This window comes from Balearica regulorum, chromosome 7, assembly GCF_011004875.1.
Source record: "Balearica regulorum gibbericeps isolate bBalReg1 chromosome 7, bBalReg1.pri, whole genome shotgun sequence".
In the NCBI taxonomy this organism is placed as follows: domain Eukaryota; kingdom Metazoa; phylum Chordata; class Aves; order Gruiformes; family Gruidae; genus Balearica; species Balearica regulorum.
In genome coordinates this window covers 18,064,292-18,090,511 of record NC_046190.1, presented here as the reverse complement: position 1 = coordinate 18,090,511, position 26,220 = coordinate 18,064,292, and the positions used below count along the sequence as shown (strand labels likewise).

Genomic DNA, 26,220 nt, shown 5'->3' with positions numbered 1-26,220 from the left:
GGGTACTGATAACTACTTAGTAAGTGCCAATCAGTTACATCTCCATGAATGATGTGACGATGATGGGAATGACACATATCTGCACAATAGGTGTACAAGTTTGACATGGAATGTAAGCCTGACCATGCAACCTCTGAACTGCAATAGATGCAAGAGAAAAAAATTCATTTGTAGAGCTTCGGATTTAGCGGGGGGGGGGGGGATATAAAATTAACTGATCACTTTGATCAGTTAAACCAAGTCACGAAAAAAGAAACTCAGAAATACAGTTTTTATCCCATTTTTCAAAGTGATACTTAAAACAAAACACACAGACACAAATAAACCAACTCTCAAATGAAGAAACCGTGCTTGTGGAAAATCATGTTTTTAGAATTCACATCTTGCTACCAAAGCTAATTTTGTACTGAGGCTAGAGGTGCTCTCAGCTAGCTCCCATATACACGTTGCAAGAACGGCGCAGTAGATGTTTGTCCTCTCCCTCCATTTCTCATTTGATTAAAAAAAAATATATTAAAGTGATACAATAAAATAATATTTACAATTCAAATTTGCATGATGAGTTCAGTGAGACTGATGCAAACACAAAACACTGACCATGCAAATTAAAATTCTGCCCTTAAAACATTGTCATTGTGACTATAACCACGGCATCCCTAACCATGATACTGTATCACATGCTCCATTTAAGCTGCAATTTCACAGGAAACACCACAGAAACTTCCTTTGTCCTACAATATACAAAGATATATTCTGTTTACACAAACTGCAAACTTTGCAGGGATTTTTCCATGGGGTAATTTCATATAGGTGGCTGCATACGCCGTAAAAAGCTTTATAAAATAATGTCCAGGTGTTTCCTGTAATTCAATTGGAGTTATGGCAATAAGCACATTTCTTAAAATCTAAGCAGCCTTTCTACGCCAGGCGCTACTACCTAGGGTCCAGTTCTGCCATCCTCATTCATTACTGCATCTCACCTCTCTATTTAAAAGTGCATTACATGCCAGAACAACACAGAACTCAAGCTATGGCGTAATCAGAGAAAAGATTTTATTAATCTTAGTTTAGCTGTTACGCTTTTACTTGCCTGGTTTTCCTGGATGCGCAATTTCTGTGAATTGTTCTCACTAATAGTATCCTGTTTCTATGAGCAGGAAAGGGCTGAGTACAGTTTGTTAGTTAACATTACTTCCTATAAGCAGGGTCCATATTCTGTAGTAGCAGCACTACAGCAGTCATTGTTCATGCTGGATAAGCAATGGATCACGCTGATGGCTGTTAATGGACATCCTCTGCAGTGAAACATGAACTGATAATCAGTAAACCCAGATTTGCAATAGACTTCCTCCTTCCTGTTTTTACACTGCTGACCAAGGAGATGCCTCTTCCTGCTAAGCCTTTGTGCGACCTACTGATGTATGAAGCAAGAAACTGAAAAACAAGTGCTGCACTACTTTTTTTTTTTCCTAATTTTATGTTGTAATAGTAGATAAGACAGCAAAGAAAATGCCAGCTTGGCTCACTTTGGTACTAGCTATCGCCACCTAACAAAATGCCGAGTTTGGCCATCTGTTTCATATACCTAAACTGATACAGTGCACATAGGTGGAACCTACATTATTTCACAGAAAATAAAACAAGAAACTGAAGTCCATATAGCAATATTGTTATTTTCCCTTGTTACTTCCACAGACTGTAATATAAGTTTTTCCATTTTAGGAACGAGGGTTTCATCTATAAATGAAAAAGTGAGCTTCTGAGTTCTTTCTAAAGATTTGATCAGATTTCTATTACACATGTCCCAGAAATAATTAGCTATCTATTACAATCTATAGCTAATCTGTCTCCTTTATATGGGGCACTTTAGACATAATCTTCAAGATAAATATGTACAAATTGTTTCTGTAGAGCCTTCACAAGACATATGAAAATAGAACAGAACATTTAATGTCACAAATGTCTAAGTGACATTTTGATAGGCTTTGAATGCCAACACTACACAGATGTAAATATATTCTTTTAGAAATCAAGAAGTTCCAGATTAAATAAAATATCCAATAATTAAAATGTTTCAAATCCAATTGTATTAAGAATGTATTTGATCAATACAGATCAAACCAGATAATTATTTGATGTGTCACATTCCTCTGCAAACATATTACCAAAGCATATATTTGCCAATAATTTTATATTACTAATTTTTGTTAACTTTATGAGGTCATATAGCCTATACATAGAAAATCCACGTGTACTTTTCCCATGCAAATCAACAGCCTGTACCATATATGCTTTGCACATGCACATCTCCCAGGATCACTGAAGAAAATAAAAGATTACTTTTTAAAAAGTCTGGTTTTAATTCAAAAGCCCAACTAAAACTAACTCACAGTGTTTCTACTGGGAAGCAACTAACAGTGTTGAAGCAATTGATTTCTACTCTTTTACTCCAGTCCTCTACCTGGTTGATAAACAAAGTGGCAGAAAATCTGTTCACTATTGGTGACACTCCAGCATGCCACAAGAACTCCACATTTCAAGAGAAGGTAGCATGCATTGGGTATCTGATTACAGTTTCCTAAGTTTATCAAACAAAACAGAACAAACATACAATATAAAACAGTATCAACTATGTTACTTTTATGTTGAAATTAACTAAAAGCAAAACTCAGAAGAAAACATTGCCTTGCTGAAATCAATGGGGTAGAGATCCTTCAAAGTCACTCTATGCTTAAGGAAGCGTGCAAACTGTGAAAGTCCCAGTGAGAGCTGCTACCAACAGAAACATCTAAATGCCTGTAATAGAAAGGAGAGTAGAGTGTATTAAAATTTAAGTATGTGATACTTGAAAGTTTAAACACCTCTTTTTGAAGTTGAAATGTCTCAGAAGTATCCCCCTAGGTACACATACTACAGTATATGCATTATTAATTTTGTATTATTCTTATTCATGGGAGAATTGCAAGTTACACTCACTGCAGTTTTGCAAGCAAATTACTTTCTCTAAGACGTAGTGAAAATCCTACTCACAGTATTAGAGCTGAACACCTTTCTCATGATATATCAAAGAAATAAAAATAAAAAAAACCTCCCAGCCCTCTCTGCAGGTCTCTAGCACAGAAGTGTTCAAAGACACCTTTTAGGTCCTCTAGGTCATACCCTAAGCCATCAGGGCTGATGCACTCTAAACCCTGCTGCTTTCATTCTTAATACCTCCATCAGTGATTAAGTTCCCTACTAGTTTCGTATTACTGGCAATGGTTGAGGTACAGGAAGGGCTTCAGCCAGGCTCCAGGAGAGATTGTTAACTCCTTCCTGCATAGGACACAGTTTGTTCAGGCATATAAATAATTCCTTAGTAGACATGGACAAGATGAAGAAGAGACGCGTTGTGGAGCATACTTCAAGTTGAACATGATGTCATTGTTTTACCAAGGTCTGTGGTGACAGTGATTAGGTTTGGGCATTTCAACCATTGTCAGATAATAGCCAGAAAGTCTGGCAACAGCTAGATTTTATAACTCGCCATAGCAAGCCCTTCAGTAAGATAAAATCTAATGTGATTACTTGATGCTGATGCAAAGCTAGGTTGATGTTTTTGAACGAGTTAGTACTTAATAGTTAAGTACAACCCATAGAAATAGTTTCCTATTTGCGAACCCATTCCTGGCATTATCTCAGAAATATTATTTAAGAAATATCAGTCCTCATAGATTTTTATGAGCTCATTTTAGTAGTATAATCCATAAAATGCAACATGACAAAACCTGCTTAACTGCAGTTGCTGTAATTTCAGCTCTGCATGTGCAAACACTCTAGCATTTACAGGTCAGAAATAGGCTTATATTTAATTGAATTATGCTAACGCTTCTCAGGTAGACATCTGTATTGATGAAATTGCAAAGTCTCAGAGCAATGGTTCAGCAATGCCCACAGAAAGCTAGAGTACAGTGTATGCTGTTGGCTTCCCAAAAAAATCCACAAGAAAGTAAGTACCTATGTGACTGGCATTTGTGAAGGATGTAGTATTACGTATTTCCTATGCATATGGCAGGTCCAAAATCTGGGTCAACAGACACTAAATAAAATAATCCTGAGGAATAAGTTAATGAAGAAATGACATGAGTAACAATCAGTTTTCTTGAATTTAACTGATGTAACAGTGAATAAGCCATTCATATGAAGGGAAGGCTAAATTTAGATTAGAAACAATGATACAAATGGCGTGAACCACCTATCAAGTACACTATTCTAGATCTTTTGGCAGATGATCCCTTTATTTTAAAATCTTTAATGTATTTTGAAACATGTTTCCTAAACACAGGAACAATTTCAAGCTCTTTGGTAATGCTTGTGAAATTGGAAAGAGCTATTTCAGAAGTATTCTTCACATAGGTTACTAGTTAGGTTAAAGCTTCACTTGGCAGTTGCCCATTTGGAAAACACTGCAAGAACTGAGTCAGAAGGTGATGCATGAACACTTAAAAAGATCAAGATAACCAGATTTGCAGACACATATTTCATGACAAACTTAATCAACATTGAACCTAAAGATTTTTTTGCATGACAGAAAAATGCAGTGCAGATATGATTACCCACAAAGAGTTTCAGGCTTTACAACAAGTAGAGAAGTACTGTGTTGAAACTTGCAGCAATGGAAGCAAATCCTCACCTTCTGCTAAAATATTTTTTGCCACCAAAGGCAAATCTGCCTGAAGTATCAGACTAGCCTACAGAAGAATCAGAACAGTGACAGTTCTGCCTCTGAATATATAAACGCCACATTAATCAATCTACAGCACACACTGTTCTTAGGCTGTTTTGACTCTATGTAACGGACTAGCGATAAAAAAATATTGCTCCTTCATAGCAATATACATGGTGATGATACCTGCTCACATAGACAGTTGCTTTACATGACTGTTGCCTTTCAACTTAAATACTCGGAATATTAAACCCTGCACGAAGTGACAAAACCTGCAACCGACACTACAAGCCAGCCACTGGTTTTTCAGGATACACTGTTCTCAGCAAGCAGGCCATTCTCCTTACTCTGCAGCAAACCAGTTGCAAAACAGGAGTTAGCTATAATAATAATATGATATATAAATATATATATATCTCAAAGTACACTCTGTGACCTGATCCAAAAAAGACCACAGATAACACACATGGAATTTCTAGTTCCTTTGGACTAGTTTGTAACTTCAATTTGAAAAGGAATCAGGAATGAAACACATTAACTTGAAAACTGAGCAGGGCTTGAAGATAGAACATTAATGAAGATACTGACTACTGATTTTCAAACCATAAAAATAGCTTACAATATTGCAAAACATTATCATACTATTTGAAATTGAAATACATGCAATTGAAATACATGATCAAGCTATTTAAATTCTGATTCAAAGCACTGGTTGATGTTTATATTGGTTGATCCTCTTACATTTGGTCTATAGTTAAAACAAGACTAAGCTATAGAAAAAAAATGTGAATTGCTGGCTTAAAATCCAAAACCAAAATAAGGAGAACATAGAAAAACACCTTTAGACAATCATACCTGACAAGTAAGACCACAGGGCAAAAATGAGGGCAACCACATTTTGTCATTGGATAACCACATCGCAAATCCCAACAGCCCATAGGCACTCAGAAAAAAAAAAAAAAATATTTCCCAGCCTGTGACTGTTCATGTTGAACTATCTTCCCACACCTAGAGAAGTCATTCATACTGCCTATGCTACTGCTTACTGTTCTGCTAAAGATACAGAACCATATAACTAAATCATGCTTGCTAGTAATAATAGTTTATACTTTTGTTAAAGCAAGTTACATTGAGGCTTCAAAGCATCCTGTCATACTCCAAAGGGTATTTTAGGCACTTTGTTCACTTGGCTTTGGACAGGTCCCCTCAATGGATACAGGAATATTTCCAAAATACAAATGATAGCCTCCAGTCTGGGCAAAGCACCTACAATTGCAAAGCATACCACAAATCAGTAAAAGCAAAAGAATTAGACTCTCACTCCGTATTTCTACCTCTGAATTTTCTTAGATCAGGAAAGGACAAACAGTTGGATCACTATTGCTACCTTCGCTTCCTCAATTTATTCTTCTAATTATGCCTTACTGAACTGTGCTTTTTGCCTTCAGCTTTTCTGCAACACAAGGACAGAAGTTCAGGATGAACAGTTATCAATGACTTCTAACACTTCACCCATACTCGTTCACGAGGCTCACAACAAATCTACATTCTACCTCCAAACTCTGTTCAACCTAAATGAGAAAAATGCAGCACCGTGCAGAACTGGTTTTGCTTTGCAGCTGGGTGGCTCAGTGCTGCTTTTACCAGGGCAATGCAGTCCCAGGTCAGTGGAAGGTCGCCCCGGCATATTGCAGCATCGGACAGAAAGCCATCAAGCTAACAGTTCTTGTCAGGGTAATTCCCATAGCCAGAGATAACACACCGGTGAGATGGCTTCATGGGAGGCCCTCTAATAACTCTGGAAAGAAGTTTCATGGCCAGCACAACTTATAGCAACCTAGAAGATGCTCTAACATCTACCAGGCGACAGCTTGGTGATGACAGACTTCAGGAGCAAAGGCACAGAGAAGTTGCTTAAGAGCTTTTTACATTGACTTTCAAGGAACACTTCTGAGCTGCGATTGTGGGTCAAAGCCATAGAGTACATCCCACTTCCAGATAAACCAGCTTCACCTTTAGCTATAAAATTGCCATCATCTACTCCGCTGCAATTTTTAAATTTTATTTTGCTCTGGTATTAGTTGTTTAGTTAACTGATTGTGGGCATGGAGGTACTCCTCTGACAGGCAGTGCATAGCCATCACAGAGTTAATTAATTTGTTTTTAAAAAAGGATTTTGAAATATTACACATTACCATAAACTCAAAGAGTCTCGTAAGTATAGTGTACCAGGACATTCACAGAACATCTTCTACTCTGTTGAGCTCCACTTTGAACTATTTTGACCAACATAAAACTAACAGGCAGATAAGGTCAACTATTTTCTTCTGAATAGAATTTATCTTATTAATTACCCTGGCATGTCCAACAGAGTATGCAAGAAGTATGGAGACACTCTTAAAAACAGACTCTTGAAATTTTGTTAATATGTATTATGTATTTAATATGGAGTTCAGTGAGGGCCTGAAAGTTTTTTGTTATTAACTTTTTAATATATTTATCTTTTTTTCTTTTTTCTTTTTTTTTTTTCTTTTTGGAGAGGGATATGGGAATTGCCTTTCTTTTTGTCCTTTTCCTTTATAAAGATTAGAAATGCGCTGACAACTCTCCCTGGTTTTGCAAAGCCCAACAGTATGTATATGACATGAATTATAAGATATTAACATGCTATATAAAAAGGTGAGAGTGACAAGCCTTTAACAGGTGTTGTCATCAATCTCATTTAGTTAGCCATTAAAGCTAGAAAGATGTTGATAAGTTTCAGAGCCTGCTGAAAAAAAAATTAATCCTGGCCTGCTATATACACAGTCTGCCTATTTAATGAAATGCATGTTATACAGTTGATTTAAATCTCATTTATAATGATTCAGTGTGTGTCACTAAATTTAGAGATGCAAGTTAAATACCAGCAATTTTAAATCAATAAATTCATCCACTTAAAATTTAAAAATAAAATTAATTTAATCAAATACAATCTCTTCATTTTATATTTCTTGCGATGCACAGCAATCTTTAGGAGCTAACTTACTCTTCTAAATAGTAAATAACCCTAACTGTACTAGCTGTACCCTGACTCCTCCTACAAAGGACCCGCATTTCACATGCCTATACATGGGTGGATCTCAGCACTAGAAAAATCACCTGCAGGATCAGCCTGTATGTTGTACTTACCTGTAAATTACGCACAAAACTTATGTATCAATATATGCTATTATTTTTGTATATCATAAGCACAAGTGCTGCCGCTTTTCTAGCAGGGTAGGAAACAGCACCCTAGCAGAGACAGCTATAACAAACTAGCAAACAAAAGCCTGAAGAGAAACAAGAGCAGAAACATGTTTCCATGGAATCTACATATGGCCCACAAAAAAATTACTCTTCCTTTATGTAGCATGGATGCATTAGAAAGATATTAAAATCTCAATATGAACAATTAAGGATAAGTCAGATCTTGCATATCCTACAATCTTCAGCATGTAGTATTACCTCATGCTACTTATCTGAACCGCTCACCTCAAGCCCCTTCTTTTGTTCTGCTATTTAAGTAGGTACGTGGGTACTTTATTTCATGTCACAATGCTATAAATATTCTCCCAGCACTACAGACCACAGATTACAAAAATATTCCATTTCATGTAGTGAAATGAATGTAATTTCAGTCATTACATGAGACAACTGGCATCAAGGGCTTCCACAACTGGAAATCGATGGATCACTTTATGTTGTAGCCTTATGCAACTGCACATAGAATTACTCATTTCTTTGATTTATCTTGTTTAGCCAGTAAAACCTAGATCTTGTGCAAAAAATAATGCTCCATTTTATGTTCACGCTTTTGTTCACTGAACTGGATCTTGAAATTAGATGTGGGATTTTAGACTTTTCAGTTTCACACGGCAATTCACAATTTTAACAGGCATAGCTGAACAGATAGCTACAGTTTTGATTTTAAACATTGCTATTCCTACAAAGTAGCAGCATACTTCTGTGATGTTGGCTGGACTTCTTTCAAAACACTGTCAGATGTAATCACCCTTTAGCATCATTTTTTTTTATTTGTAAATAAACACTAGAGGTTAAATCAGACCAACACGCACTTCTTTTCTAAAAATTCTGAAAGTCAGCAATGCAAAACTCCCCTTCTGAAAAGCCAGTAAGATAACAAGATAGATGAGATACAAATAGAAAGGTCAGGAACACGCAAAGAAATTAAGAAATTAAATGTTCTATTCATAAAAACTTTAACACATTTTAAATGCTTAATATGGATAAGAGATTCATACTGTCCCTACCCCCTTTTATATCCCTCCCCCATCCACACATGTGGCTCCCAAACACGCCTTCTTCCACTGTGCAGCCCGATTCTCTGTATGCCCTTTACATAGGTTCCTCTTACACAAGCTCTATACTGCAAATGGTAGCAAAATTGCAATTATATTTTATATTTTGTTGCTAAGATTTTTGTTTTGGTGTGTTTTTTGCAGACATCAGCTCCAATCTGCCTGGGCTTGTTAGCTGAAACATGGCTAAACTGCCTCCAGGGACAATTCAAGTCTGAAAGCATCTCAGCTACTTTCTCTCAACCTGAGCTCACAAACTCTCATAGGTGAAGCTCCTTGTGATGCTCAGCTTCAACACCTCCACACTGTATGCCCAATGCTGGCTGTGTTTAAGGAACAGTAAGGGGACATCAGAGCACAGTTTGCTCTGAGCTGGCCTCCAGGACCAGGCTAATCCCACAAGCAGTCCCTGGGTGATGTCTGGGCCACCCCACCACACTCCCCATTTGGGCTCTTTGAGGACTGATTAGCCCCAGCCTCACACAAATGCCCAGACTGCCGCCTCCCACACAGCCCTCAGCACTGGAGGACCCACTGCAGACATACGCAGCCAACTACAAAATCATTCACTGCGAAGTGCAAAATGACCCATTTCATGTGCAATGTACATTTCACTTCTGTCAGCTCTCGGCACCAGTTTCCCCATCCCTGTATCCCACGTTCACCCTTTCCCGGCCCTGCCCGCGCTCTCCAGCAAGCACCATCCCCTCTCCAGGGGAAGCCAGCAGCACCATACTCACTGCCCTGCGGCACGTTGCCACACAAACCGCCTTTTCCAGTTCCCTGCGCACAAGCTCTCTGCTTTTTCCCAAAGAGATAACATGCAGACTCACAATTCTCTCTCCCTAGTTTGCGTAGTGTCTGTGCTTTTCAATTTCTTTCAGACATCTCTAATGAGGGAAGCATCAGCACAGCTCCAGGATGAAGATGCCCTTTCCCCTTGCGCCTCCTCCATACCCCTATCCACTCCCTTCAGACCCTGCCCTTCTCTCCCCAGCTCAAACTGAAGGGCACTCACACCTTTTTCTCTGACAGGAAAGATTAAGCAAAACCTTTTCTTCAAGGTGCAGGCTACGCCATTTGGCAGTATGTGGAATTGGAGGGAAATGACAAGAAAAAAAAAAAGCCACTTAAGTCACAGCATTTTGGAAATGCTCTGAACACTATCACGTTTCCAGAAGGAACCTGACCGGGGCGGGAGATTTCAGACTGCATTTGGAAAGGTTGCATACAGAGGAGCCCTGCAGTTACTGATGCAAACACCCACCCACAATACGGTTGCAGTCCCGTTCTCAGCACAGACCCGCGGGTACCGGCACACTCCAGGGAGATACCCGGTATCTAAGCCCGGGCCAGGAGCCCTCCCTGCCTGGCCGGCAGCAGGTCATGGCGGGCGCCCCGAGCCCGGCCGCCCCCGGCGGGCCCAGCCGCCGCGCCCCGTCCCGAGACCCCGCTCCGGCCCCGCCGCGCCCACCCCCGCCGGAAGCCAGGCAGCGCCCCACTTCCCCAGTAGACAATGACACAGGGAGGCCAGCCTGGGGGCGGGGGCTCGGCTGCAGCCTGCGCTCGGCCCCCTTCCCTGTCAGCGCCGCCGGCCCAGGGGTGACAGCCGCCCGCGGCCGCGCTAGCCTCGCTCCCTGTCGCGCCGTGCCGCGGCGGGCCCTTCTCCCTCCGCCACCCTGCGGGCGCCCGGGGCGCGGCGCCCCCGGAGGGCCCGAGGCGGGAGGCGGCAGTCAGGCCTCCGCGGGGGGGCTGCTCGTCCCCTCCCGGACCCCGAGCGGCCGCTCCCGCTCGAGGCGCTGCGGGCAGCCCCGGAGTGTCTCTGGGGAGGAGCTGTCAGAGCGCGCGCCCGGGCCCCGCCGGGCCGGGCTGCGGCTCCTCGCGCGGGCGGACAGGCCGGGCGGGGCGGGGGACCCTCGGCCGCCGTCGGCGCCGCGGCCCCCGCCGCCCCTCACCTCAGGGTGGGTCCCACGCAGGCCGTGTCCGTGCTTTCGATCTCCTGCAGGATCCGATCATGCTCGGGGAGACTCTCCGCCATCTTGGATGGGAGGGACCCGGCGGCCGCGTCGCTGCGGGAGGCGCCGGGGAGGGACCGAGGGCGGAGGCGGCCGCGGAGCCGGGCGGGGGGACAGCGGGAGTCGCTGGGGAGGTTTTACCGGCACGGAGGGGAGCCAGCGGCCCGGGCGGGGGTGAGGAGGGAGGGGAAGGGGCGGGCGAGGAGGAGCAGGTCGCACCGGGCCGCGCCTTCCCGGTTCGCCTCAGCTCACGCCGGGCCGCGTCCGCCCGGTTCGCCCTAGCTCACGCCGGGCCGCGTCCGCCCGGTTCGCCCTAGCTCGCCGGTGCCCCGCAGCGCTTGTCGGGGGAAGGGCTGCACCGGGGCCGCCATGGGAGCCCGGCAAAGCCCCTCCGTCCCCTGGGCATCTCCGGGCGCCGTTGTGCGGTGGAGACCGCGAGCGGCTGCCCCTGCTTGGTGCCACCCGCTCTGCCCCCCTCAGCGCAGGGCCCTGTGGCAGAAGGGGGACACTCAAAACCCGACTCTTCTCCCGGCCACGCTACGGAGGGACCAGCTGCCCTTCCCGCGCCCCGTTGCACCGCGCTGCAGAAACGCCGTGAAGGCTTATAGGGTCAAACCCGGCCTTTTCCTCTGGACTAGTTCTGGTTCGTTACTTGGGGTGGGTTTTTTTACATTTGTTTGGCTTTTAACCGCTCCCGCCCATGTGCAGAGGGGCCGTGCTAGTCCCAGCAGACAAGCGGCAGCGGGGCGGGCGCGGAGCGAAGATCCGGCGGCCCCAACCCCTAACGCGGGAGCTCTGCGGGCGTTTCTGCATTCCAGTTAGGTCACCGACTTGTTTCCTTCTTTTCTCTAGGTGATAGAAATTTGGGGGTCGGGATAAAAATAGAACCACCAAAAAGCGCACCTTTTTGTGCATTGGCTTGCTGTGTTTCGCTAGAAATCGGCATGTGATTTCCTAGTGCCCTCGAGCATGGGTACTGCAAAGCCGCGTTTTTTCAATGAAGGAGAAACAGCCCGTTTTCTGTTTAAATTACACACTTTGTGGTTTGTGGCCAAAGACGAGCTACTCCTTGGGTTTTGCATGCTCAGGAGACAGGATACACCTGCTTTCTGGGCAAAGTTATCTGCGCAGAAGTGGGAAGCCAACGTAAAGAAATAGGCCTGAAGTGTAAAACTTCAGGGTGATGTGTGACTACTTTTCCAGTGAGGAACTGACAGCAGTTTACAACTGTGAATGCATCAAAGCCTAGACACCAGCCAGCTACAGCTGTGTGTATCACCCTTCCAGTTATTGTAACCAAACTCATCTCTCCTGCCCCGGTGCAACTACACTTGGACTCTAATTAATAGACAGTGCCGAAAGCCGTGCTTATCTTGTCTACGCTTGTGGTTTTATCATATTCAGTGTCGATTCAGATGAATTTATTGATGACACCTATTAAATCAACAAGGATTATTCCAGATGTAGACAAGTGCTACAAAGTGCATGCCGCAGAAAGAAAATAAGAAAAATCCTACAGGCTACCGCTGCAGTAGTACTTCTTCAAGAAATCACTCAAATGCAGTAACAATCTCCCCACTTTTTTTTCCTCCATCACCAAATTACTGAAGTAACAGATTGACACATGCATTTTTCAGGGTAAATTAAATTTTCTTTCTCTAGACTGACAGTCACTGCAACCTGACGCCTACAGTGCCAAGCAGGCTATTTTTAAAACTCTTCTACAGATACTGACAATATACTTAGACACATAACATCATAATATTTTATGGGGTTTTTTTTTGTAGGGATGAATATGCAGAGGAAATTTTTTTCAGTTGCACCTTTACTATTAAACGACTTCCATAAGCTGCAAATGCAAAAAATATTAAAACGTTCAGATATTTAGGAATATCAACAGTAAAACCTTAAGTAGTTGTGTCTTTAGTGATTAAAGAAAGGTTGCGTTTATTAAAAAAATCTAAGAAAAGCAATTAATTCTTTAAAAATGTAGCTAAATCAAACTAAAACCACTGCTACACAAAAGACCAATTTTCCCCTTGTTTTTATATTTAAGAGTAATTTCTTTCTTCAGAGAGAACCTGCAGGCAGCCTTCAGTGACAGATAGCTTTGTCCTGGTGAAAAGAAAAAGCTGAGCAGGTGACCTTGGTTTGTATTTTTTTCATTTAGGGCCAATCACACTGAAATTAAATTCAACTTTTCCTGTAGATTTCAGGGTCACAAAAACAAAGTTTCTAATATATTGGGCTGACTGAAAGAGCAGCTACAGAATGGAAAAAATCCATCATGAACAATATAATATTATCCAAACGATGCATACCTTAAGGTGGTTCCAAGAGGCAGCTCAAAGGACTGGATCTCAGCAAGGGCATTTTCATATATCTGATCTTTGTTTTCTTCTAGATATAATTCTGACAGATTTGACTTGCTTTTCCTTGCCATAGATTAGCATAAAACTAGTCTAACTTTAGGAGAGGACTTTTATTCTGATTATTATCGTTGACTAAGTGACTCTGTAGTCAGCAAAACCAGGCATGAAAAAACAGATCCTGCGCTAACCTCGTGACTCCTGAGGACTTTGTGTCCAAGAATGGTGCACAGCTGCTGTTTTCCTGTCTCTGCTGGTAGCATTTGCCTCATATGCAGTACCCAGGCCTGCACAGTCTTTTTTTTGTGTGTGTGTATGTCCGATTTATTTATCTTAATAGGAAATTTACTGGCAAAAATAATATTTCTAGATCCTTTTAGTAGTTCACTATTAATAAATATTAAGCCAGAAATCTGATCAGTTTGAAAACACAATTTTAAAGCTATTTCAGATACTAGACATCAATGCTCAATTTCTCAGTTAAGGTTTATAAGATTAAAAATATTATTTTTTTTAAATATTGTATTTTTCTTTTTTTATATAAAAAGCCTGCACACACAAGAAATTAGCTGGATTTATTAAGAAGGTTTATGGGCTTTGTAAAACAGATTGGAAAAGCAGAAAAATTTTTATGTTCTCATCTTTTTCCTTTTCGGAATTAGCAGGTGCTATTTATAACAATGAAGTGCAAAAAATATTCTGCAATAACTGTGATTTTTATATGAGCATGAGACAAACAAAATTACTAATTCATTACCTGTGTGGAATCCTGGAAGGAAAGGACATGGATAAACTCCTATGGATGTTGAGCAATGCTACTGTCAAGTCATTGTCATTATGATGATGGCAAAGAAAATACTTCACACAACTGCCACCAATTACTTTAATTTCAGGCAGTTCTTTCAAACATGAGACTGGAGTTCTAGATCTTTCAATTTAAACAACTTTTTAGAAGCCTAATTCAGTGTTGTAGTGTCATAGTGTGTCATAGTCAAGTCTTACTGTGTTTAGTTATTTTTGATATTACAGAGGTTTTAATCAAAATTTGACTCTTCTCAGTACTGCTCCTTACAAAATTGATGAGAGTCTTGACACACGTGGTGCAGTCAACAGTTAAATGCAGGAGAACAGAAATTACTCATTTCTGACTAGGGCAATATATTGTTCATTCTTTTTGTGCCCAGCGGGAACACTGAGGGGACAACTTGCGAGTAAAACTGGGAAAGAGCTCTAAAGGCTACAATGAGTTACATGCGTACATATCTGTAACAAGTTCCCTTGAACACACTGCTTTAATCACCTGTTTATTTTTAAACTAAAATTAAGCAATTGCTCTGTTAGCATTAATATCCAATAACATTTCCTGCTTTCGCGTTCCAGAGTTGTGAGCCATTTTTACACCTTTCCCGAGAAATGGGAGCCTGTGATTGACCCATCCAGCCACTGGATGTCACACAAATGCAGATGAAAGCATATTGTAACTACTCATTCTAATCTTAACAGACACCAGATTAAGTATTTATTTATCATATATGAGGTGACACTGTGACAGTAAACTGCAAAAATTATTACACTGAATAACCTAAAGTTTATTCATGTGATAGAAGTACTTCTGCTGCCACTGTGGCAGTGCACAGGCAAGCCAGGTGAATCGGAGATGGCTCAGACATCTACACCCAGCCATCACACACCGTAGCTTTCAAGAAAAATAAGATGCAGCGATAGGAGCGTGGCGCCTTTTGTAAATGTTTTTATGTGGTTTTAAGTAAGCTTAATATTTACAGAGGCTTTGAGTACAATTTCTTCTCCCTTCTTTCCCAAGAAGTCACACAGAAACTTGCTTTAGGAGTAAATCAGTTAAAATAAACCGTACTCTGTTGTGCAAATGTTATTGTACCACAGCTGCCTGGAAATAAGTAAGTTTCATAACAAAGCAAAACCATGTAAAAAGCAGCAAATACAAAGGTAAATGGCCAAGAAACAGGCAGGTGTTACATCTGTCTGTTTGTGGAAGTGGGTGTTGAAGTACCTTGCTTCTCTGTACAGGGTGAGACCAAATCGCCCCGGGCCTGGCTGCCTGGCTCTCCGGAGTGGCTTACACCCAGCCCGAACCCGTGTAAGACCATGAAATGTGGAGAAAGATCTAATGTATAGTGGTGGATCTGCAGCCAGCCCCAGATCCACAGGCAGGAGTCCATTAATACCTGCCAAAATCCCTTTCTGCTGCAGGCAAGCCTGCTTCTTCCCCACGCTGTCTGTCTGACCTGCGCTCCCCCTCTCCGTTTCTGTCTTCTGCTCCTCTCCACCTCTTTCATAATCCCGGTGATGATTTGACATGCCCAAAATCTACATCTTCCAGTCATACATGAGCTTTTCCTTTTTCCAGCTGAGTTCAGGGCCACTTTCAGAAGGCTTTAGGGAACTGCCCTGTCCAAGGAAATAACAGAGTTTTTGCAAAGAGACAAAAGGACAAATCCAGTACTGTGACACAAGCTGATACACTGTTCTGCCAGAAGTTGATGAATGTATCTTTACTTCACAACTATACATAACATGCTCAGAGGCTGCAGCTAAATAGACTATCAGCAGAGACAGTGCTAAATATTTTAATTTTTTTAATTTATGGTATTCCCCATGCTGAAAGGGAAAGTAGGAATTATCATTTCTGAGGCATCATACTTGTACTAACTAGTTGAAATTTAACCAGGTCAAGAAGCCTGAGAAAGCATTAATCTGCTAGAAGTCCCTGACAGAAAAAGGGAAAATGTCTTCTGTGCTTGTTAAATTCTTGCTATTTCTGTGAAGGAGGTATTTTATTGCCTGGACAGGCAGAAACCTCAGGGCCTGTGAGCTGTAAAGACAGCTGCTGCCATCTTTCCTGAGATTTTTCTTTTGAAAAAAATATGCCAAAGCACCTATTTCTTACTGAAGGTATAAAAATGGTTCATAACTCCTTATAGAATAAGAGAGGAAATTGAGGTAAATACCAACAAGATTGTGAAGCGGGATGCAGAGGCTTATCTAGAGCAAAACCATTTTTGCCACATCCTTTCTCCCTGTCCTCCCTTAATTCCTACTTTTCCCCAACCCCAATGGGACACCAGAGGGCCAAGAACTGCTGGTTTAAATCTAGCCTGCCTGTGGTAATGCTTTAAAAATACATTTTACCCACATGACAATTACAAAAAGAGTAGCATGTGAAGTAGTATAGAGTCATCCTTACTGGATATGTAATTCCAGCGTAGATTACTTTTTCTTTTAAATTACCAATGCAAGATTAGCAGCATCAAGCCATGTTTGTTTAATTTTCTTTCCCAGTTGGATTGGAATCCATTTTGAATGATTCATGGAAAAGAGGGAAGGGGGAAAATGTCCACCCTCAAATGGAATTACTATAGATAATTTTCACATGCAATGCCATCCATAACAAATGACTTCATTGGTCATTGCCCAGATATCCTCTCTTTACATCCCTCCACAAGGACAACAATGGCATTAGTCATTTCTCTGGCATCTCCTGCTCTGGTGCTGCCTCCTTTCCTGGGCTCATCCCCAGACTAGACCCTTTCAAACCAGCTTATTCTCCCTAGAACCTGCACCAGCTGCTCATGTTCCCCTTGTGCCTGCTTCTTTCTTTCCTGCTGCTCAGACACATTTCTGCCGGCCTCTTGGATGAAGCATGGTGGCAGCAACCCTGTCAAATGATTCTTGGGACGGACAGGCAGAGCAGGAGCTGCTGGAATTACCACTGCCATCTTTTGCCTTAAGAAATTTTATGTAATCTGTAACCTGAACAGCCACCTGAGCTTCTTGATGAGTGCTACCATCAGAAAATTTACCAGGAGAAAGGAGGGAACTCTGACTCATTTCTTGCTCCTTTCTCTAGCCCCCCAAATACCTCTAATCACCAACATACATATACCTGTAACCCTGTCATCAATGGTACAGCTGCATCTACCTCAGCCTGGCCCATCTGATCAGGACAAAATTATTTTTCTCAAATATACTATTGAAAGTTTGGAATGAGCAGCTCAGACTAATATCATGCTCAAGGCTATGCTGCCAGGAATCAGGCACCTTTGCCCAAGCAAATATAGCAAGAGTAGCTATGCAGGAACGGATAATTCAGTGTAACTCAGTGTAACATATGCAGTAATACCGTATGTACAACATAGGCTGTGCTGAATGGAATATCAGCTTCAGCTGGCAGCAACACACTGAAGATGGCAATCTTTTGTCTATAAAAAGGGACTTCTGGTACCTTTCTAGACCTCTTCACATTCATTATACACAAAAAATTTCTCCTTGGAATTTTTTGGTTTTTGAGATAAAACCGTGAAATTGTGTATGAAATAAATAAAAAGGTTTAAAATAACTTTATTAAAAGGTATAGTGGTTACCTACTTCTTATGCTTTGATCTTTATAATCTACTACTTTTTTAGATTAAATACATCTTGGACACATTAATAAATTTTATATTAACCTTTAGAAACTGTGAGATAACCTTTCCCAGATTAGGTAGAAGGTCTCTGTGTATGATTCACAGCCATTTGCTGCAAAAAAATATGGTTTTTAATTGTCCCAAATGCACTTCATTATGATAAAGGTTTGCAGGATAAAGTGTACTTTAGGTTATTGCATATAAAATCGTTATTTCTATTTTAAAATAGCATTTATTATCAGGTATTACAGACATACCGTAAGCCAAGGAAAATGCGTTAGGAGTTGTTTTAGTGATCAAAGTACTACCACAACTAAAACCTGACTTTTCTAGAACTGAATTCCTACTCTGTCTCCACAATGCATTACTACTAAAACATCTCATTAGCAAGCTTCTGATAAAATGTATTCTTTTAAGGCTGCTAACGTTCCCAATCACTCCATATTGCCAGTCTATTACATACCAGCAGGGAAATGACTTTGTTTTTTTCAGAGCATTTAAGTGAATTATGCTTCCTGAATTGTAGTCAAAATCTGTAAATACATTGCTTTTTGGTTTAATTACACTGGATTTAATAATTGGACAGTGTATATAAAAATCTACACCAAAAGACTGAGGCAATAACATTCTATTGCACTTTTACACCTGTTATTTTTATAGTAAATTGCTCAAAACAACACACATCTCTCCCATTAGGAGGGCAGCACATCACTAACTACTTTTGACATTTTATTGACATCTTACAAGTGCCTAAAAATATCAGGAGAGATCCTCAGCTGGTGCTGATGTTATCTTTGTAAAAGTCAATAAATAAAGCCATCGAGACTACTGGCTGAGTCTGTCTGACAACAGTGGGAATGAGAGGAGAATCGCTCTCATCATATGTGTTTATATAATGTTCGGTGCCACTGAGGAACAAGTACTATTTCATTTCCATTGCAACACACAGACCATGAAATAATGCTCAGCCCCAGCTCTGGGCATGTGCAAAAAGCAATTAACAGTTCAGACTAAATAAATACCTCTACTATATGTTAACACGGCGCTTGAATTTCAGATTTGAAGGAGACACTGCTTAATAACATCGGATAATAGCTTACAAAGTAGCTTCTTTATTGTTCTCCAGAACAAAACACTGATGCATTAAAAAAAAATTATCTCTGCTTACTAGTACTTTTAAGGAAGAGGCGTTGATTAAAACCTTGCGTCAAGGACATGCCTGGGAGCCTGAGGGCTTTGCTTCCTTGTAGGCAGTGGCGGGCTGTATTACAGTCGCTGCCCTGGAGGACATTGATTTTTTCTGGAACAGGAGGGCTTTTTGGCTCCCCACAATAAGAGCATCTAGTCTTAGTTAGCCGCAGCATTTAAATTCCTAACGTAAGCCAAGAGAACTTTCCTGAGAAAACCAGCCCCTGTTCTAGTTTGGGGTATGAGCAAGCCAGAAATCAAAATTACTTTTGAGGTTAGTACGAGTGTATGATGGACACCTGACTGGCCATGGCCAAGTGAGCCCAGCTGGGTGAGTTGCACTGTCAGCTGGAGCACAGTGACTGACAGACACCATGCCTGCTCTGAGCCTATCCTCACTGCAAAATGAAAAGCTTTGATTAAAAGCAACACGAACAAACGATTCAGAAGTTTGATCATTTTTAACATGGCCTATATTCTTTAAATGCTTTGGGGAAAAAAAAATTCCCTTGTGTGAATATAAGCTTGGATCACTTTAGGTAACAATTAATTAAACTAAATGTCTCCACAGGCATTTTCAGTCTCTCTTAGTTCTGTTTAGTTAGAACTCCACCTAACTGACGTAAGTGAAATAACTCTGCCTTAAAAAAAGGAATATTATCAGATAGCTTTTTGTACCTGTTCTCTGGAGGTCAGGCTTATGCTTCTGCTACATCCTCCACTCGTGCTTCACTGAAGTTTGCAAGAGCGGATAATTAACATTAGCTTACCACTGTGTGATGATTGGTATTTTAATTATCCTACTAGTCGGACCTGGCTAGAGGAAATCTTCAGAATTAATTTTGCTGAAGAGCCCATGCCTAACTACTTAGTAGCATTCACAACAATAAGAAGTTTAGAGGAAGTATCTTGACAATACCTGCTGCTTAGATAACCTGGGTTCTATTACTGTGAAAGATCAAAAAAAACCATTGCCACAAAGTGCTATATTTCAAGAGAAAAAAATCTTTTTTCCAGTAAACGAATGCAGGAATCGTTACTTACAGTATCACACCATACTAGCTGCTTTTTGGTAATATTTCCTAGCTATATTCAAATTAACATAGCAGGTTAGACCTTGTAAATCCACACTAATAGCTCTGAGAGGAACCGCTTGTTTTCTGAGAACATTCCAGTCCACAAACACTTTTTCCAGTGAAAACTGAACAATTACAATAAGACTCTGTTTTGGTAAGAAAATAGGAAATGATGCTAAACAAAAGGGAATGTTTATTTAGAAATTCCAAGGCCATTAATTTATATTAAGAAACTGTTTGTGCTCAGAGACTATAATCAAAAGGTGATGTGAATCATTGATCACAAAAGGACTTCATAGATAAGGAGCAAGCAGTGCTGGATGATTGTATTATATATTAACAACTTTCAGAGCAGCTTTTGCTGATTCATTTGGCAGGAAGTGAGTTGCCAAGAGAGATTTCTAGGGGAGGAACAATCAACAATATTTTCATATAAAATAACCTCCAGTTACTGTATTGTTCTCACAACATTTGATAATGAATGCTTTCCTGTTTAAGAAAAAAAACATAAATCACAAAAACAAAGGCAGATCTGGTTTAGTGTTACATGGCTATAAATACACGTGCAGTCTGGCAAAGTAAGGGACGGGTATGATCAATTTAAAAATTGGAAAACTGGTAAATACTCCTAGTGAAATTGCTACACAGTTGGGAATTAAAGATACAGTAACTGATATTCTTTTCAGAGGGAAAAAAGAGTCTGTGCCTTTATCTATCTTCTCGGTAGGAAGCTCAGTGGCCGTGGCATGGCTGGGATTTACTCCATAAAGCAGTACTTGGTTTCCATGCAGGAGACCAGGACCTCCGTGACACCAAAGCTGAGCCGCACTGGAGGCTTGCACCATGCTGGGAGGCTGTTAGAAACGATAGGGGAGCTCAGTGCTTCAAAAACTCAAACTGAATCACCAACACAACAGGACATTTCCAGCACCCCAGGACACGGACGTCACCAAGCCAGCCCTGAGCCCACTCAGGGCACTCGCCCAGGGCACAGTGGCAGCTTGGCGCTGTGAGCGAGACGGCTACAAGAGCAGCAGTGAGCCGAGCCAGCGGGTTCCTGCCACCCTGCCAGGGTGAGCAGAGGTTGGTGGGGTTGCGTTATATATATTGCATTATAGCTAGTCCACAGCGGGTGAACGTGGTGAGCCCACAATCCTGTGCCATCTGGCCCATGCCAAGGATGCTTTGCCCACAATGCCAATGCAGCTTTCAAACTCTTTCATTGCTACCACTGGTACAAATAGAGGAAAAAAACAAAAAAAAACCAAAAAAACAAACCCAAAACAAATGCCTATAACTAATCTTAGTTATAACTTGATCTGTGATGGGACTGCCTGAACACAATGAATTTGTGAGCACGTGGTAGAGAAAAGGGGACAGGAGAGAGAGAGCACGTACCAAGGAGCCCAGGAGAGTAAAAGAAGCTGCAGCACGTCTTACAGGCACTTCTGGGTTCTGCTCTAACTGGCTGCCAGTTAGATGTTTATTCATGATCAATTGTTTAGCTCTTTAACATACACTTTCCTGTTATAAGATTTTCAGGAGCAGATTTAAGCAATCTTTATCAGAATGACTAACAAAGTTTTTAAACAAAGTAAGAAGGAAAAAAATAGTATCCAAATAAGTTAGCAGCTGGGGTTTTTTAGGTTTTCATTCAACGCAGCACCTTGTAGGGTGTTGGTTCAGCATCTTTTTTTCATTATAAAATACACAGCTCTTCTCTACCTTAGGAAATACTAATTAGGCAACTGCAGAAATATACTATTGCAAAGGAAAAGTGCCATGAAATAAATAATTCCACTAATTTTAGCAGAAAAAGTAATGATTATAAAAATCTTGTCAAATTTACAAAAAAAATATTCTAAAGAAAGCATTTTGAGATTATTTTTTCTTAAGAACATCTTGAAATGTTGTGATAGGTCAATAAAATTAATTAACATAGCCAGAGCCTGAAATCAAGATACAGCTTGTGCAATTAATGTAAATACAGACTTCAGAAAATGGTTTAAAACACCAGACATTGATGCCAAATAAATACTCACTCTCTCACCTCTGCCAGTCGATCTCATTACGAGAACACAGACATCACATCTCTCAATAACAATCCATTATAAGATTTAGGCTGTCCTGATAACGTAGCTCATCTGAATGACAACTCAACCAACATGTAAGTACAGTCTGCCCAACCAGCGCTGCAGGAAAGTCAAGCTTAAATAATTAATCATGGCAAAACACAGATAGTGGAAGCCTCAGAAATTCCTGACTTCAGAATCAGTTGTTAATAACATACAATATTTGAATTCATTCACATGCAAATACTGTGACTCACCTAGACAGTGAAGATACCTTAAGCAAATAAAACTTACAATATTGCAGCACAACAAATTCCATTCAACACATAGACAGATTTTGATAATTGATAATCTATGATTTAAAGTCCAAATGATGATTTAAATTGTATTTTCCCCCTTGCATGCAGCAATCTACCTCAGCTATAGAGAGGCATTGAAAAGTTCTCAGGAAATATTGTCTGTTCAGTGGAAATAATTAATAACAAATGCAGAGATTTAACATAACTCATATCCAGTTACCCAGGAAAGACATTAAAGATACCTGGGCCACATTAAGAACGAAACCAAACCATTTGTCACGTCAGGCGTTACACAAGGCAGGAAGAGGGATGCATTGAAAGGTTAGAATAGATTACCTCCTCCAGTCATTAGCCAGAGGTACATTTACAAGATGAACCAATGAAAGAGACATGCAAGATGCAATCTATGGAAAACAGCGTAGTAACAAACCTTCACCAGTACCAGGAGGATTCAGATTTGCACTGCACATAGCAATTCTAAAGATGTTAAAAAGCAAACAATTGTCTGACTCCAAAGAATTGGTAAGGATAACTTAAGGATATTTGTATTTCCTCTCCTCATACTTTATTACCAGTAAACAGTCCTGCAGCCAAACAATCCTATTATTTGTTTAAAAAAAGTGTCAAGCTGAAATAAAGGCTGATTTAATATATTCATATACTCATATATTTTTATATATTTACATTTTATAATCTTAGGTAGTTTTCAAATAAATATATATATCTTTTCTCTTGATTAACAGGCATTAGAGAAATGTTTAACTGCAGTGGGTGTCACTTTCTAAAATAAGTCTTGACTTGCTTCATAGATTTCAAGTAAAGGAGAAATGTGCTTTCTGTGATTAATCTTAGTGACTAATTATACCTAGAGACACTGTCCCCCAAGAAATTCTTATGTTAGCCATTGCCTGCCACCCTTCTCCCCCATCTCTCAGTCTAACGTAAGCTTTACATTTACAGTTCCCTTTTCCCCTTAAAGGCCACGTGTCGTTTTCAGAGGTTATGAGCCCAGCAGTGTAAAGTCTGTCACCTGAAACGCATCACATTGTCTCCCCCGTCTTCTTCAAAACCTTAGGGGAAAATTTGCTCAATAGAGACACAAAGTAATTAAGACTTCAACTTTTTTTTTTTTAATGCTTTGACCACAAACTTGCTTTCAAAAGGCATGCAGGTGTTTTTCTTGCCCAAGACAAGGTACCAACAGACTTGGAGCCCACTACAGACCACTGCCCAGGCACAATGGGAAGGAAAACCAGCCTTAACTCTCAATTTTCCTGTGTGTTTAAATCAGACACTTAATGATTTTTTTTTTTTTTTTAAATGTAGGGTTGGAGTTTGAATAGTACTTTAAGCACTAAACCATCTCCTTAATGTTTGGAGGGGATTAAGTTCAGAGTTCATTGTGTTGTCTGTCATTTTAAAAAGATTAGATAGTTTAGTTCGGCTCCTACTGGCAATGTAAAAGTCTCTGTATTTATTGACTGTCTGGAGTCATTATCAAAGCTTCTAAAACCAATCGACACCTTGTAAACAAAAGTCCCATTATTTTAGTGATCCTGATAAGATTTACATGGTATCCACATTTTTGTTATGATTGATTGAACTGCTAGAGATATTCATACTGTAATGTGTTATGTGATAAATGATTACAAATTCAATTAGCAAATTAAGCTTTACATTGGTTGGGAAATGTGAATGAATGTAACCCATCCTGGTCTATGTTAGATATAACTTGTAGTTTTGGTTTTGGATCAGGATAATTCTGAGAAAGGTTTCAAATATTCTTCCAGGAAAAAGATCCTTTCAAAGGGAAGAAATGATATTTTAAACTTGGGAATTTTTCTAGTGACTATTAGTAAACTGAGAAACAATGGCATGTGGGGGAGTCTGACGTACTAAAATAGTAGATTATGGTCAGGTAGTAGGAAAGCCATACACCTGTAGACTACTACTATATAATTGTTCATTTGTGTGAATTATTTATTTTTCAAATAATGTACAAAAATCAAGTTGAATTAGAGACCCAGACTTCAAAGAGTCATTCTCAAGAAATGACTGAAAGGTTTTAGTTGGTTTAAAAAGGTGACCATGCTAGATGACAAGGCTGTCACCTGAACAATCACATTGTAAATATTACCTACATAATCAGTCCTATTGACGATGTCCCAGGAACTGCATTTCTAAGTCAGATGCTGTAAATACAGCAACACATTGCAGTGTATTTCTGAAATAGAATGATGCTGACAGACTAAGCAAGTTCAATTTAATTTGAGAATTTTGGCATAATTTTTATAACTATACTGTTACGGCAATGTTCTTTTCCCTATGATCACGAAAGCAGGTAAGTAAGTTACAGTACTCCAGGACAGGTAAGAACTTTTCTTAGACCTGATGATAAAGTTGGTTAAAAAAAGAAAGAAGAAAGTTTCTGAATACCCAACTTATGCTGAGCACATCATATAGGGCTCTGACATAAACTGGTTTTAAGGAAAGCCCATTCCTATTGAACTTCAGCTCACATTGTGCAACAAGTCATTTTTTTGTGGTGATCCTTCTGCTGAACTTTTGTTTGCTGACATTTGATAAATACTTGCTACTGCAGATGTTAGTCAAATGGTGTTAATAAATCAAACCAGTTTGTTAAAACCTCGTATGTTGACAGTGCCAAGGTATCCTGTAATCTATGAAAAAAAAAAAAAAATCAATAGAAGCACAAGAAAACATTACCACTGTAGGACAATATTGATTTTTGTCTTAGAAATACTTACTTAGCTCCTGAACCAAATCATTAAAATCAATGGAAAATCTCCCATTGACTTCGCTCGGGTTTTGGGTCAGGTTTTTAGGCTGACAACTCTGCATTCAGGTACTGTTTAATTTTGCAGGTGTAGAGCAGCATGGGATCCTGATCCTTAATAGAAAGTTCCAGGCATGCCTGTGACAAAAATAACCAGAAGTACTCCTGTGGATGTTTCCATTGAGTAGTTTCTTATGAAATGCAAATTTAGAAGGTCTGCATGATAGGCAAAAATTTAATCTCCCTCAATTATTACTACTTCAGTTTGTGTGACTTGGTTTTTCAAACTTAAATCATCCCTTTTTTCGTCATATTTAAACACAATGCTTTAAGTAATGCCATTTTCCACTGGAATAATTTCTCAAAGAATTTATAGCCTTCAAGGTAAAGGTCTGTGTAATGGGATTATAACCGTAACAACTACACAATAGCATCATTAAGGGTACTTCAGTTGCATTTACTTTCCCAGTGCTTGAATTTATTGCTACACTGTAAAGTCTCTATTCAGAAAAAAAATACATTTAGCTCAATTTATAGACCTGACTTTGCCTGAGAAAGATTAGAACTAAAATGATTTGAGATAGAATCAAAGAATTCCATCTTTTTAATTAGTCTGTTAAAGGCAGGAGCACCTAATACAAATATTTAACTCTGTTGTTGAACACTACTGCCAAAGTCATGAAGAGGAAATTTATAGGGAGTTCTAAAGTCACTTGACAATTATTTTCTTGGGTTATGACTTCTCAAATTGCTGTTTATTGCCAATAGCACTACATTTCAACATAAATAGGATTCACGGGATTAGCGCACTGTCCTGGTAAATATGTTTAATCTTCACTTTAAATGAGATACGGTAATTGAACTCTCTTCTTTTTGTGTAAAAAGTGCCTTTAAACAAGGTTAGCTATTTTTATACA

The 26,220-nt window shown here is 40.0% G+C and overlaps 1 protein-coding gene across 14 annotated transcripts in view; it reads right to left on the bottom strand.

Annotated features, from left to right (window-relative positions):
* EXOC6 (exocyst complex component 6) overlaps positions 1-13,617 on the bottom strand; it is a 95,697-nt gene extending 82,080 nt beyond the window's left edge. For 5 of the 14 annotated variants that reach the window (XM_075758234.1, XM_075758241.1, XM_075758237.1 and 2 more), the window contains exon 1: positions 11,001-11,138. In XM_075758234.1, coding sequence (XP_075614349.1) covers positions 11,001-11,083 — 83 coding nt within the window. In that variant the 5' untranslated portion in view covers positions 11,084-11,138. Of the gene's footprint in view, positions 1-11,000; positions 11,139-13,381 lie in introns of those variants that run through there. The other 9 variants (XM_075758232.1, XM_075758240.1, XM_075758236.1 and 6 more) reach the window with 3 other exon arrangements.
* Positions 13,618-26,220: the final 12,603 nt, after the last annotated feature.